Source organism: Protomyctophum bolini, assembly GCF_963924005.1.
Source record: "Protomyctophum bolini genome assembly, chromosome: 23".
NCBI lineage: Eukaryota > Metazoa > Chordata > Actinopteri > Myctophiformes > Myctophidae > Protomyctophum > Protomyctophum bolini.
Genome location: NC_137884.1, coordinates 6,554,508 through 6,571,300, shown reverse-complemented (window position 1 = coordinate 6,571,300; position 16,793 = coordinate 6,554,508). Strand labels below are relative to the sequence as shown.

At 43.8% G+C, this 16,793-nt stretch overlaps 1 protein-coding gene across 2 annotated transcripts in view; it reads left to right on the top strand.

Annotated features, from left to right (window-relative positions):
- The window catches only part of large1 (LARGE xylosyl- and glucuronyltransferase 1), a 106,502-nt gene that overhangs the window by 35,693 nt on the left and 54,016 nt on the right, over window positions 1-16,793 (top strand). For both annotated transcript variants that reach the window (XM_080757330.1, XM_080757329.1), the window contains exons 3-4: window positions 1,175-1,512; window positions 10,547-10,629. In XM_080757330.1, the coding sequence (XP_080613456.1) occupies window positions 1,175-1,512; window positions 10,547-10,629 (421 nt within the window). The remainder of the gene's footprint in view (window positions 1-1,174; window positions 1,513-10,546; window positions 10,630-16,793) is intronic.

Sequence of the window (16,793 nt, the reverse complement as noted above, 5' to 3'; positions counted from 1 at the left end):
GGGGGGGGGGGTCCTGGTGGGGCTTTCCTGGTTTTGCAGTCTCCGTAGGGACCTGGCAGGGCTCTCTGAGATGTTTCAGCAGCCAGTTAGAGCTCCATCCTTGTTGTTTTAAGACGGAGGAAGGGCCGAAGGGCTGCTTGTTTGTTAAGACGAAGAAGGCATGGAGGGCTGCTTGTTTATAGAGAACGAAAAATGGCAGGTATTTTGGTCCGATGTCGAATTTACTGTAAAAATCGAGTAGAGAAAGTGGTTAAAAATCAAGACACATCGGCTGCTCTATTGCGGATGATAGGATATTATCGATGCCACCAAAAAAGTCAAATTATAGACGATGTATTGGCCGAACAGAAGCATTGGTCCGGCTCTACTTTTCAGCAGTCGTACTCTTTCTTCAAAGACTTTTCTTTGTTCAGTGATGGATCCGAGGGCTTCTTGTTTATATCTGAAGCTGAGGCAGAGTATTGGGATCGAGTAGGTTCTCCAACAACCTGAGTTCTATGCACCGTGCGTGCGTGTGCAGCCCTTGATCTCTGTATCAGCTGTATTGATTGAACAGGCTCTGTTTACTCCGTGGCTTTGAGACACATCAACACTTTGGACCTGACTGCTAATTTGATTTAGACCAGGGGCCTTGTTGTATTGTATAGTTTTCATCGGGGGAAATTAGTCAAATGTCTTTTGCTCAGACATTTTGTGATACGAGCAATACATGATTACCAGCCAGTGCACGTCCCTCTCCTTTTCTTTTGGCTATGAAGTATCTTTTATGTTTGTATTCATTCAGTACTTGGTTAACCGGGGCGTCCCACAGGTCTATACTGAGTAATGTGCAATGTTGTGATGCATTGTGAGTGAACTTAATTTCACTGAATGTTCACCCCCAGAATAGATTTATGCTAGGGTTCATGTAGTTTATGAGTCATAGAGAAATTAATAGGTTTTCTGAGGAATTAATATTGCACTCCATCTCTCTCTCTCTCTCTCTCTCTCTCACCCTCCCTCTGTCTTTCCCTGTTACAATTCAATTTCAATTCAAAGGGCTTTTATTGGCATGAGAAAACGTACGTTTTAATTGCCCAAAGCAAGAAGTGGAGAACTATACAATCAAAACACAATCTATGTACAATAATTGAAAGTCAGAATCTCCAATAAATCAATGTCTTTGTTCCTACAGTGAAGCTCCTGCCGCTGTCGCCATTGGAACCCCAGCAGTCGTCCACGCTGGTGGGCGGCGGAGGAGGCGGCGGGGAGCGCCAGGCCCTGGAGCTGCGGGTGCGGGAGGTGGAGGAGGAGAACCGGGCCCTGCGCAAGGAGCTCAGCAGGCCCCCGAGGGGGGGGGGCCCGGCGGCGCGGCCCCCGCACGTCTCCTCCTCCTCCTCCGGTGGTCGCCATGGCAACCGCAGCCGCACCCACTCGGAGGAGGGCACCGGGGACAACGAGGGCCAGAAGGCGGGCGCGGCGGCCGCCAACGGCTCCGACTGCGTGCAGCATCCGGCCGTGGAGAAGTGTGAGGTGAGCCATGTTATTTAGCGCTTTTAATCCAAAGCGATTCACGTAGATTTGTGCATTACATTCACTCGTTCGTACACCGACGGCCGAGGAAACCATGCTAAGTAGGGCTGGGCAATATAACAAAATATCATATCACGATATAGCTCAATCTAGTTATTGAGATCAGTTATTCAAATTTTCCCATCCAGACACAGAAGTAGGTTACATGCAGGCCTATGTCTGCATTACATTGTCTAAGGAAAAAGTATTACCTCATGTCACTGCTCCACAGTTTGTTCATTTTAATTTAAGCTCATAAGCTCAGATTCAACATGTTCCACTTTCTCTCGCTGTTGCTCAGTGAGTGTAGTTTGTTAAACTTTCGGGCGGGAGGGTTAACGATGTTTAATAGACTACAGGTAGTCAACAGAGTGATAGACGACAACACGTCGTCAACTCTACATGCACAGTCAACTGCAGGTCGAGTGGATTCTTTTTCAGTCAGCGCTTGTGTTGTTGTAGGAATCTGTTGCTGAATTATGGACTTTTCAGTTGAAATAATTAATTTGGAACAATAAGACAAGAAGACGCGCAGCAGGACTGCAGGTAGGAGGAATGAGGCTGTGTGTTTGCAGAAGTGTTTGCACACGCTCTTTGTTCAACAACATCGCTGTGGAAAACTATGCGAAGAACTATGCAGTATCAATTTGACCAGCATGAAACCTGACTCTACAACAGTAACCAGCTGGTTATCCCACTCTGAATCTAGTCGGCTATCGTCTCCCTTCATGTTTGTTATGAAATAGCAGCATAGATTAGCAGTGTGCCTGGGAGCTGTGACGTGAAATACTGCCGTAACGATTGTTTTGCGACATTTTCGATCGTCCAGATGATTATGGTCATATCGCACAGCCCTACATGCAAGGCACCAACCTGCACATCGGGAGCAATTGGGGGTTCAGAGTCTTGCTCAAGGACACTTCGACACTAGGTCTGGGGTAGCCCTGAAACATGACTGCCATGATGATTATCATGACAGTCATGACGTAACTGCACCCTGTTTTTGGCGCTCGCTGCATTTACAAGATTTCCGTATATATAAACATTCAGATTTCAAATATAAAGTACTCACAATTTGTCCCATGGGTGTTAGTTAGTAGCAGCACCAGTGATAAGAATTGCTGCATCCCGCGTTGTTTAATAAAAAGCATTTTTGTCCGAGCGCCCCGGCTACTTTTTTCAAATGGGGTTCGTTTGGGAAATCCACAGTTGCACACCGGGAGCGCACTCGCCTATTCGTCTGTATTGGCAGGGCGGTCAGAGTACCTATATCGAACACACCGAGTGCCACCCTCCTCCCGACCGATAGGGGCGCGTAGTTGAAAGCCAATGGGAAAATAACAGCTCGGATAAAAATGCTTTTTATTAAACAACGCGGGATGCAGAAATTCTAATCGCTGGTGCTGCTACTAACTAACACCCGTGGGACAAATTGTGAGTACTTTATATTTGAAATGCGAATGTTTTTATATTTTAATTCTTTGTAAATGTAGCGTTCGCCAAAAACAGGGTGCAGTTACTTCATGACTCTCGTATGAATACGAGAGTCATGAATCATGGCTAGGTCTGGGGGAGTCTGGGATCGAATTAGGAACCTCATGATTCCCATCAGGCTGCTCTACCGGCCACTCTACCCCTGAGGGGGATTTAGGCAGCAGAGGTGTGTGTGTGTGTGTGTGTGTGTGTGTGTGTGTGTGTGTGTGTGCGCGTGTGCCTCTCTCTTAGGGGGGGACATTTACATATTCACTTACCACACTATGACATGTGCTATAAAGTAACAATGTGTTTCAGGCGTGCCATGGCTGAAAACATTATTTACAGGGGTGCCCTGAGCTAAAAATCTGTTTGGGATGTGTTTGTTAGAACAAATGTGTTTGTTAGAACACACTATACCGCATATACCGTATATACTCTATATACTTTATACCGCTCTGACAGTATCTCTCTCTCTCTCTCTCTCTCTCTCTCTCTCTCTCTCTCTCTCTCTCTCTCTCTCTCTCTCTCTCTCTCTCTCTCAATTCTTTTTTAAAGATTATAAGACCCAGCTTCTGGCACGGGAACAGCTGAGAAATGAGAATGTCGATAATCTATTTTGTCTGCAACTGCAAAACGTTTCAGTCATAATGAACCAATGAAGGGTGTTTTTTAAATAGTGGTGCAGTATGGGCTCTAAGTTAAAATCACTGGATAGATTAAAGACTTGGCTTTGGGCGTCTCGCGGCCTAATCCTCACCCCATTGTGAGTATTGGTTTTCTCTTAGGGTATGGTTCCCTGTCAGACAGCTGGGTGTTGTGTAAAACTCTGCACACAGTCAAATCATCTGTGTTCATGTATCCATTGAGACTAATGGACCCATGATGATCCACTTGGTTACATTTGTACACAGCGTTGGATTTGTAACACCTTCTTAACTACTTGAGACCTATTCTCTATACCTGTATGCTTGCCATGGACATACTTTCACAATGCTATATCTGCTATTTTAACAATTTTTTTTAAAGTATACATTTTGACGAATTTGCCCAAAATTGGGACACCATGGTTAATCACTTAAAGCCTATAATTTGCAGGGGTCCGCCAGGTGCAAGGTACACTGTTTTTTATTTCTACTCCAAATCTCACCGGCGAAAATAGACAAGCTACGCACGGTTATTGAGGTTAACATACCATTTCAATTAAATGGTTAAATTGTAATATAATCTCAAATTTAAACATCAAACATAATAGTCTGCATTTCCCAAAAGGAAATGCATTTATTTAATACTTCTCAAAGTGTGTGTGTGTGTGTGTGTGTGTGTGTGGGTGGGGGCAGCAACAGTTAATATTAGTAGTCTTAAGATGTAATTTAAAACACTGCTGACTGGGTTTGAAGCAAAGCATTGTTGTTTAAATTGCCTTACGCAGCCTGTCTCTCACGCTATAATATGACTTACTCACAGTACAGCCACAAGTTTGCTGGGCAGTAATATGGCAAACTTCAAATTATATCCAATTGCATTATTTGCTTATGCAACAAATTTAGTCTAATATTGCTCAGAAACCGCATTGTTTTTATTTCCCCCGCCGCAATTATTTAACACGATCTGTGCTGAGATGAGAAAATCTTGTGAATGGCTACTGCACCCCACTGTGCCAAAATGAGATTACAAGATTTGGTTAATTGGCATTAATCCATAATTAATTACTCGCATTGTAGAACAGTCTAAATGTAAATTCGACGTGCACGTGCGCGCTTAATACTCCTTTTTCTGCTCAAAATTAGACAAAATCCTGTATTAAGAATATTATTATTCCCTGTTCTTACATCGCGCAGACCAAAACAACTCTTTTGTGGGTCCTCCGCTGCCTACAAGCATTAGGCTGAAAAACAATGCACAAAGTATATTCCAAATATTATCAAAGTATTCGGAGGCACCCCTGGACTTGTGTCAAGGCACCCTAGGGTGCCACGGCACCCACTTTAATCCCTGCTCTAGGCTTGCCATCAACAGATCACATACTATTGTGGAACGCTAAAAATAACAACACAGAACTTTGCCTGCGCTGGTGACTTATTGTGTTGAATTGTGATCTGCACAACATTTTCACCATCTCTGTGGGTTATTTCATCAAAATGCCAAATTATTACCGTGGAGAAAAGTGCTGCAGTCGCCATCTTGCTGAAAACTACCCATAATCAATCCTGAGCTCCACAGGAATTACATGGTGTCAACAGACAGATGACTGAGGCCCCGCCAGAGCTGACGTGTACCAGAAAGACAAAAAGGTTCATAGGTTCGGTGCGCCCACCATCCATGTGTTACACTGGCCCGGGGCGCAGTCCGAAGAAAGACTTGGGATAGAAATGAGTCCCTTTTCAGGTGGACTGACAATGTGGACACAGAGAAGTGTCCCTTTTCTGTTGTCCCACTTAAGCCCACCACACACCGGCTGCGTCCGCCGCGCGGCGGACACAGCCGCCTCCATTATTTTCAATGAACCTATCGCACACCGGCTCCGTCCGCCGCGTCGCGCTGCGTCGCCTGGTGCGCCGATAGAACCAGTTCTATTTTACAGGCGGCGCCGCGCGGCAACGCGTCGCACCACAGACGCGTGTGTGATGAGCTTTATTGGTCCACTTGAAGAGTACTCCGTTTGCTTCGTTTTTTAAAGGGGCTGTAGGTGAAAGGTGGTGTACTGTACATTACACACAGCAGAAAGTGAAACATTTGATTAGATTTTTTTTTGTATGAGATGGGATTTCTAGTTTCTAGCATACCCACTTTGCATGTAAGATGTGAGTGAGTTGTATTCATCAGTGAGCTTACAGGGAATGTCATTGTTGGAGAGAGAATACAGTATGTTCTATGTTGTAGGCCAAGGTGCTGCAATTAATTACGTTGTGAGGGAATGCATTCGCCGTCGGGTGGAAACCTTGTATGTCCAAATTCCAAAACCGTTCCTTTGCTATTCTTATTTTAAAACTATATTTTAAAATTGTAAAAATGGCCAATCTACAAGCTATGCGACGCGTTGTGAACTTGTGCTACTTCAGTACTTTTGTGAGAAACTCTTGCATTATTAAGTAAAGTTAAAAATTATTAGGAAAATGCAAAGTTCAATATGGAGGTACAAGGTTTCTGCCAGACGGAAGGATAATAGAGGTAGTAAATGAGTAACACAAGGATTAAAATCACACAATTTAACCACATGAACCATAGCGTCTCTGTTCTAGGCATGTCTCAATGCATAACTAGTCCCGGATTTACACAAGGTTGATTTTGACAGCAAATTTTGATTTAGGTTTGCCATAGTCTTTTGAATAACATTTAATTTAGTTTGATAGATTTTAGTCATCTGAAAAGTTTTAGTCTAGTTTTAGTTTACTAAGTCTACAATTGATTTTGTCGACGAAAGCGCAACCGAACATAAAATCACTCTTCTCCACCAGTCCCTGCCTAACATTTTAGTCTACTTTTTATTTGTTGATGAAATTGTCAATTTATTTACTCTTAGTTGTAGTCATCATAGCTTAGTTTTTTTTATTGAGTTTTCTTCAGGGAAATAGCTAGGTAGTCGATGAAATTTTTTCGTCATAGTTTTAGTTTTAGTCATAGTTTTAAATTAACACTGCCTTGCCTGTTTCCTGTTCCGGTCCATTTTCCCATAGCTCCTTTTGACTGGCGTGCAGTGAAGCACACACTAGGGGTTAATCATATTGTATTATCTAGGACAGGCTATTATTATATTGTGCATGTACCAAGCATTGCACAAATCTAATTGTGACATCCCCGTTTAATCCTCTGCAGGAACAGATTTTGGGGCAAGACCACTATTTTGCATTTTCATAGCGATTAATCATGCGCTAAAAGAAGAGAGGTCATTCAGGGCAGATTCCCTCGCCCACACGCTGTCAATCACATAAAAAAAAGCCTTGTGTGCTCTATATGGGACGAGCCTCCATTGTCCACCATTTACATCAGACCTCGGCCATTACACGGCCCTTTGGCTGACTGACCGGACAGGGAAAGGTTACTTGGAAAATGAAAAAAAAAAAACCTACTTTCAAATTTTGCCTAATGCATGGACTAAAACGGCATTGCTTTTATTTTATTTACTGGAGTCAGAGGTAATAACATCTTACCAGTCAAAACAATGCCATTTTTATATAGAAATTATATTAATATAGGGCTGCCGGCCCTCCACTATATTATTTTCTGTTTCTCATTTGGCCCCTTGGGAAAAATAATTGCCCACCCCTGATTTACATTTTCCCCTCTCTATGCTGTCCTGTCAATCACTCACTACACCGTATGCAAAGTGCTCTATAGGGCACAGCGGACCAATGAGAAGTTTGAAATACTAAAATATTTAAAAACACATAATTCCCACATAAAAAACCCCCCAGGAAAGTGTTTCCAGTCTCCCAAACGTCATTAAAATAAGATCTGGTTGACCCTTTAACTCACCCCAGACACGGCCGTTTGTTACTGAATCTGACATAGTGGGCTACTGAATCAAATTAATGTTTACTTTTTACCGTAGGTTTTACTCTTGAGTCTCAGTGAGAGAAGCATGGACAGAGTGGGGCTGGCTGATGGCGTATCAGCAACAACGTGGCTTCGTAATAGGTGACGTTATGAAATATGAGGCTGCAGCCTGCTGACCAGACTAGTGAGTGACAAAACGAGAGGGAGGGAGGGAGGGGGACTGGGGAGAGAGAGAGAAACAGATGTCTTGCATGTCAGGCTGAGATAAGAAGATGGAAGTTAAAATTGAAGCTATAACCTCAAGATTCCTGCAGCCTGGAGGCTCCGTTCACCCGTCTCCCAGCCAAACGACACTGTCTGGCTCCAGTGATTCATACCCTGCTTATAGTCGCTGTTGGGTAGAAACCTTTATATATATCTTTAAAAATATATTTTCAGGGAATGGTGGTGAGATCCTGTGCTCCAATGAATGCATTCAATGTAGTTATTATCCAGTCACAAGCTTGTGTTAATACTTTTCATTGATTAAATATTGGTAGTTACACAGCTTGATTGAATTCTGCTGCCTGACTCTAGTATAGAGCGTCTGGCTCATATCGATCTGTGTTGCTTGATTTTTGCCATATCCAACATGGCAGCCATGTAAACAAGCACACATATATGGGCTAAACGGCACACTCAAAACCACGCGAGAAATGGACAATGCCCAATATTGATTTATTTGAGCCACACCTCAACTGAGCCAACAGCGTTACACTGTACGAACATTTGTGCAAATTAATACACCATTTCCTTACCACCAGTCAGTAAGACGCCTGGGTGCGAGAAGCGACCTCGCCCTAAAGGGCGAGGTCTTGAGCGTATCTTGAGTGTACAGGGTGTGATCTCCATATATGGAGATCTAAGGGTGGCAGTGTATTGAATGTACAGGGTTTGATGAGGGCCCAGGTAGGGCCGGGCCTGTTGAGAACTCTAGTTTTCGCCGGCTGCCAGGCGCGGCTGCACAAATAACTTCGGGGCAGGACGACATTCGAATGTACAACTGCATATACAAGGCGTGTCCCAGTGCAGACTGTAACAAGAAAGTTGAAGAACTGGAGAGTAGAAAATGCTTCTGTTTCAAATGCAAAGGTTTTACAAACACAGGATATGATGGTATTACCCAAAGTGCCGTGGACTCTGCATGTCAAGGGCGTCGTCCTCCCTGAGCCAATACCTGAATGGAACTGGGTGTTACAATCCGTTTATACAGTCAGAAACGTGGGTGGGAATGAGGAAAGTCACCACAGGGTTGGGGGGGAAGGGGTAAGGGTTTCATTGGGGTCGTCAGGTGGGCGCCCTCCATCTTAGGTGTTTCATTGACTAGGCCCACGACACCTCAAGAGGGTTCAACAGCAACACCTGGCGTCCCAGGTGTTGCAGAGGGGTGCTTTAAATACAGACTTCTACTGAAGATCAAAATTGAAGACTCTACGGACCCCTGGAAACCGCAGAGGTCCTGCTGGGTCACAATGTACAGTCACTGGCAGAACTCGGAGACACTAATGGGACTGCATTCGAAAATGTGTTTCGAAAAGTAATCTCTACCAGGCTGTAGTTCATAAAAAAGTCAAGCTGGAGACATACAACAATAACGATCAACTGGAGACCATAGTAATGGAAATCCAACCAGAGGATAGAGATCTCAACAGGGCTAGAAAGGTGGCAGTTAACCTCATCCCAATGACCTGGGCACCTGGGGGCTTGCCTGGGGTGACCAGGGGGCTGATGTCACGATGACCTGGGGGCTTGCCTGGGGCAGGCTCTGGCCTGGGGTAAGTGACGGGAATTGCGAGTGACGTGACAGAGTGACAGGGATTGTGGGCTAGGTGTCAAAAACGCAAGGTTTCCTAGTAATCTGCAACAATAAGCAATGTAATTTGGATATGCCAGGTTTCTGCCAAAGAGGGACGTCATGTATTCTCCAGCAGGCTCATGCCACTAGGCTCACCAGCAACTACCGCTAATATCGAGCACTGTCGACGCCATGAGAGCTAACATTGAGCACTGCCACTGATTGACACCGTCACACCATGAGAGCCGTACGAGATGAGCTTGATATTGTTATGGCTTAATGCAAACTCTTCCCTCAATGCTGATGATGAGGCAGGTTAATGAATACTCCAATATGTGATGTTGCTGTAAACACCATCCGCTTTGCTGGAACAAAACGGCGCTTTGTGCTTTGAGCAGAGCTTTCGGTGTGTCCTCCTAATCTCCACTCGCAGGGAGTTAATTTTTCTAAGTAATTGTTTTTGCGCAGGGACTGGAGTCTGCACAGAAGCCATGTTGGAAAGAAGTTTGGCCAGCTTCCTTTCTTGCTTCACAGATCTTACAACTTATGCTAATTAAGGCTTATTAAGGCTCTGTTCCATTCTGGTCAAACGGAGTCACGGTACTGATATTGTGCATGTTGGCTGAGACTTACTGGGAACTGGTTCCAAATGGCCCCTTACGGGTGTGTAACTCTGAGAGTGTACAAATTAACGCATAAGGTCCAGCTAGTTCCATTTGTATACTATCAAGAGTTATGGGAACCACTAATAAACTAAATGGAATAGAGCCTTAATTAGTGTAATTGGTAAGATTACACTAATATCCAATATTGCTGCTGTTCATAGAGCCTATTTATTTCATTCAGGGGTGTTACCGTCTCCAAAGGATACAACAAAATGACCAAGTGGCTCAAGAATGGAGACACCATTCTTGAGAAAGAGAAAACGGCATCCTTGATCTGAGAGGGAACCAAAAACAGCAGATCAACAAGCTTGCAATGTTGTAGAGCTTGTAGATTGGCTGTTTTCAGAGAATAACGGAGTAGACTGGTATAGAGCCCAGAGGGACTCTGCTCAACAACTTATAGAGACTTGATTTTGTTGTTTCTCTGCCACCATTTTGATCCTCTCTCTCTGCGTGTCTGTCTGTCTGTCTCTCTCTCTCTCTCTCTCTCTCTCCCTCTCCACATCTCCTTTCACAACCTCCTCAGACGATTCACGTGGCCATTGTGTGTGCTGGCTACAATGCCAGTCGGGACGTGGTGACCCTGGTGAAGTCTGTCCTTTTCCACAGGTAACAGTGTGCTCCGTTCATGCATAGCGCATGCACACGCACACACACACACACACACACACACACACACGCATGCATGCACACACGTGCACACACACACACACACACACACACACACACACACACACACACACACACACACACAATAACCATTTGTCTTGTGAACACCAGGAAAATGGTCCCACACGCACACAAGCTGGTCCTCTCACCAATCTGAATATGCTGCTGCCTCTCACGCAATGCCGCCTACACTGTTGCCTGGCAACGGCCCCCCCTGGCGAGGTCTGTCTTGCAAAGTATGGTGGTGCTACCATTAAACTTTTAGATTGATCTCCCATCAGCGCACGCACACACACACACACACACACATGCGCGCGCACACACACACACACACACACACACACACACTTGTATTACTTTACTTAATACGTGAGGTTTTTCAATTAATTTTTCATTTAAATTTTTTTATTTTTGGGGGTTAATTTAAATACAGTACAAACAAATTATAGAATGAATTTAAAAAAGAGGTTGAGAACCACTGGTGTACTGTACATGTCAGGGCTGCATAGCGGCCTGAACCTCTAGTAGCCGAAAAATAACAGATCTACAAGCTCACACATCGGCTATTCTTCGACGCTTGGCACCAGCGTGCAACTAAGTATAAATCAGGTATAACTAACTCCTAAACGTAACCTCTATAAGTGTCTGATCCTAACCTTAAAACATTTGGAATCATATTCTTTCTCTTCTTGTGAGGACCAGGAAAATGTGTGCACGCACACTCGCACACGCACAGAGGGGTCCAAGCTGCTTATCATGAATGCATCAGCCTGGCAAACATAAATCCACCTAGACGCCAAAGAAGCAGAGAATTTCATGAGCATCGCCAAGCCAACTCAAGCATTTAATCATTAAACCCCCTAATTGTCTTAATCATTAAAAGAATAATAGTCTACAAACTGCAAGCTTGTAGATTGGCTTTAGATTTTAATTCTGGCTTATATTGGCTTGCCAAAGAGCAAGGTTAACCACCTTTTTTTGATTGATTGAATATTAACAGTTTGCAAACTGTACAGCACGTACAAGCAATGCTAAAGTGATAACACAACAAAGCCTTGATTGCTTGTGTTCATTGCCCTTTGTATTCAATTCATCATCAATACATACAAGACATAAAATACAATACAATACATAGCATCATCATTGCCAGTTGCTCAGTATACTCTCTGGAGGCAAACTAACTTAAACACTCTATTCTCAAAGAAACGGACTTGACTTACAACTTGTACTTTTTCCTCACGACGACCAACACCAAATCTCTTCGCCCCCAAAATGTGCCGATCTACAGTACAAGCTGGTTCCAGCTATTAAAGGTCACGACACATAGCAGGGGATAACCGACCGTAAGCCATTAACGCTTATGTAAACATTAATAATTTGCCCGCCGTGTTATTAGTGGCGGGCGCGGCAAAGCGGCTGAGACGGGACGATTCTCTGATTAGCAATCAGTCAGCGTTGCCTCTTACCACAGTTAAACAGCTCCACTTCTTAATTAGCTTCAGACTTTTTTCCAGGTGAATTAATCAAGTGCTGGCAGTGACTCCACTTATAAAGTCAGCCAGAACTCCCACTGACAGACACACTCGAGAGCACATCGTCTATTTATTTCCTCCCCGAAGGTGCACCCTCTCGAGATCAGGAAACCTGATATGTCCACAACTTATAGCAAACATAACGGAACTATAAGGTCCAAATGTAACCAGGCACATTTTGCTATTTTTGACACTGTATAGTGTCAATAAAGAGGGTATTCAGTTGGACTGCAGCGATGCACCTATGTATTTATTTCATTTATGTATTTTTTGTATTTATTTATTCATGAAACTGTATGTATGTATTCATTCATTGTAATCATCTGCAGAGCTATTTATTGGCATTTATTATGCTATATAGTATAACTAGTTTTAGTGCCAGGTTAATCACAGTGCCACTTATTTCATAGTGGGGCCTTTTTTGTGGGTGTTTGTTAGCAAATTGTTGTCATATTGAGGAATTAAGTGAAGCACAGATTCGACTGGCTGTAGCTCATTATCACTGCACTCATACATATTCATTGCACATATCAAATAGGAATTTGGTTTAGCAGAATAACAGATTGAACCTTCCAGAGTAATGGCTAGATGGATTACAACAACAACAACAACAACATTTCTCCTCTTTTTGGGTTTTGAAAACATCGTGTGGAAGATGGAAAGTCCGATCAACTTTTGCTCACAATAGGGATGCAAGGTTGAAACTGACACTGCAATCTTCGAGTTTAATTTAAATTATGATTGCTTTTAAGTTTATTGATTTATTATATTAATTTTCTTTTCTTTTTTTTTAAGATTAGTTTTTGGCTTTTCTGCCCTTTTTGATAGTTTCAAGTGAAGACTGACAGGAAAGAGGGAGAGAGAGAAGGGGAGAGACATGCAGCAAAGGTTGTCATGAACGGGACTCGAACACGCAACGCGCTGTCATGCCAGAGCCTATATGTGGCATGCACCTGGACCACTATAGGCCAACAGGCGCCCCATTCATTTTCATTTTAGTCTCTGTCCCCAATTGTGGAAAGCAGAGAGTTCAGACCCCCCTTTTTGAAAACCACTCGTCTACTTGGTCTACATGGTCCATCATTGCCTTGTGGTCCTGCCAAAGTGTGCTTTTGATAAAGTCCTACCTGCTCATGGGATAGCCTAGAGATTCTCAGAGTTGGCATTATAATAATTACGGAGGCTGTTCAAATACACCGCGGTGCATCGAGAGTACACAAACACAATCGGCCCGCGTTCGGGTGAGGGAAGCTGGGCGGGGAGTTTGACATTTACAATTTAGGCATTTAGCAGACGCACTTAATCCAGAGTGACTTACATTAAGCAAGAACAAAAAAGCATGGGAATACATCACATAAAAAGCATTTATCATGAAACATGCGTAACAGCAGTGACAAATGAATTGACAGCTAGGGCGTGGACATCGACATCGAATGGGGAGTTAAGGGCAGGTTAAAGGCTAGACCTGTCAATCTCGACCACAGGCTGGGTTCAATTAGCCAATCAGCGACACACCCAAATCAACAACATTCTCTCAGCATCCACCACTTTATTAGGAACACAAAAGGAAACTATAAAATACAAGCCACAAATCAAAATAATACATTCCAACTCCTCATGAATATCAATACCAAAATGATATACCAAAAAAATATAACATGGCAAGTCGTAACATACAGCATTAGAGTAACTGAGTTGAACACCTTTCTCCTGTGATTCGTTTGGTGCTGGGTGATGCTTCAGGCAGGGATGACCTTTTTGTCTCGCTAACGGTCCCTAAGCAGCATGTTCGAGCAACGCCAGCCTGCCTCCAGGCGGTGTTTAATCAGAAGGATGTTTAAATGTTTACTGTTGGGCTAGAGAGGGAGAGAGGGAGAAAGAGAGGGGAGAGGAAGACAGGAGCAAACCCGGGCCCTGTGGGAGCCCAGGTCTGCCTGACTGCAGCCATCTGCTGTTTTCTGCTGACCAAACAGGAGGCAGCAATGGTCTCACGGGGCGTCCTGCCGTCCAAAATGACACCTGCCTCCTTCCGCCCCCAAGGTTATTAGAGTTTTGCATTTGTCATTCGTTCTTAATTTTTTATTTAGTTTTTCTTTTTTTCAAAAGGTTTAGCTTTTTTTACTTTTGGTTTTTTAACTATTATTGTTTTAGTATATATAGTTTTGTAAACGCACAATCAGGTTAAAGTTTTCATATTTTAACGCAATGTAATCTAGTTTTATTTTCTTCTTGTTTATTTAGTTAGCTATAATAACCTTACTCTCCTCAAAATAAAATTATATATATATATTATTAAAAATATCTGAGGACCTCCATCTTTTTATGAAGCGCACTCTTGAGCAATAGATTTACCCCCCTTCTCCCATCTCCATCTCTGGACTTTTTGGTGATGAAATATCGAACTTGCTATAAAACCGAAGTGATGGTATGAGTGATATATGTTGTATACCGTTCCGTTCCTTTTCAGTTACACTGTGTCATTAGTCAAGGCCCAGAGGCAGCGGGTTGTTTAACCTGCGCTGTAAATCAAAGACCTTACCGTGGGCTCATCTCTTGTCTGGTTGATGGAGAGCCCAGCGGGTCCCCTTGCCGCGGCATGACAGATGCACTCTGCTTTGAAAGACCCCCACCGCCCATCTCTTCCTGTGTCCTGGGTAGGACCATGTAGCGGGGTCCCCTCGCCACGGCATGACAGATGCACTCTGCTTTGAAAGACCCCCACCGCCCATCTCTTCCTGTGTCCTGGGTAGGACCATGTAGCGGGTCCCCTGACCACGGCATGACAGATGCACTCTGCTCTGAAAGACCCCCACCGCCCATCTCTTCCTGTGTCCTGGGTAGGACCATGTAGCGGGTCCCCTGACCACGGCATGACAGATGCACTCTGCTCTGAAAGACCCCCACCGCCCATCTCTTCCTGTGTCCTGGGTAGGACCATGTAGCGGGTCCCCTGGCCACGGCATGACAGATGCACTCTGCTCTGAAAGACCCCCACCGCCCATCTCTTCCTGTGTCCTGGGTCGGACCATGTTTTGGGTCTGACGCCGATCACGATTTTGGAGTACCTCCCCACATGATAGTGAAGTGACAATTTAGAGACTTTTAAGAACTTTCTAATGCCTTTAAAGACAGGGGTAAAAGACCATTACTGCATCAAAAGTAATCAACAAATGATATAACTGTCTAATTGTATATTTGCCAAATTGTCTAATATAAGACGGAGCCAATAGTCGTGAAAATGGCAGGTTTCCAAACTCACAAGAACTTGCGTTGCAAGGTTGAGAACCACTGTTCTAGACCACCCATGGTTTTACCCATTTGTATAAATATCGTGAGATTTAGAAAACCAAATTTTGGCAAATAATGGCCAATGTTTTGTCTACTGTATCTACTTCTGGGCTGGCTGGCTGCTAGGAGCTCTCTCTCTCTCTCTCTCTCTCTCTCTCTCTCTGGCACCTGGGCTTACATAACTGATGCTGTTCAGAGTCCAACAGCAGACTGTCCACCCGCACATGTGCAGCTCCTCCCACTGGCCTGACAGCCTTGGTTAGAATGGAACAATTACAGCCGACACGCGGCAGCTGGAGCCGCGCTGAAGCCAGGGTGTACATCTTTGTTCGAGGGCTTAATCAAACCTATCAAAACCAAGCTACAGTCAGCTCAGAATAGACTGATCAGGGTCATATTTGGGATGGGGCCCAGGACCCATGTAGGGAGGAACCAGTTCAGAGAGCTCAACGGGCTCCCAGTAGAATCAAGGGTTACCATGGTTAACCGTGGTCAATAAGACCATAATGGTGAGTTCCCCATATTTTTGAGGGGTGCTAGCCCCTCCTATATACAGCTTTTGTCCCCACACGTCTCACATTTGCCATTTGACAATGAAAGGAGAAATTAGGTCATATGTGCCTCAAATATGACGTAACTTTGTGGCAATGCAAATATTAAATGCCATTGACAATGAAAGGGGACATTTACGTCATATGTAGACGAGCAAATCGGCTAAACAATCAGATAAATTCAGTTCATGAGATGATGTACGATGATGTATAATAAGAGCGCCCCTCACTTCACACAGGTGTGATTTAAAAAATATATATATTTAAAGACATGTTTTACTTGAGGAAACGAGGTTACACAACAGTTTCACCAGAGCCAGTGTAGCAGATGTGAGATAATTTACTTACATCGGAGCCACACAATCGGAGCCACACAGTGGTACGACCTCAAAACCAGTGTCAAACTGACATCCAATCTGAGGTCTATTTAACAGCAGACAAAGGCCTGTCCATTAAAAAAGGTTCTCCTATACAGGGCTATTAGTCTAGTATAGATAAGGGATCACTTGTTTTATATACCGTCATTTGTATTGCATTTATTTAATTAATTACTCATTATTTATTTAATGACTTATTCATATGTTAAATGTGAGAGGACGCCAAATGGAAATGAGTCCCCAGACTTTCTTGTGTAGTCCTCAAACTGCTGTAGCCATATGGATTTAATGCTTTTCAGATAAATCAAATCAAGGCTCTGGAGCTCTGGATCAGTCTCCAACGCCTTATCAAGGCT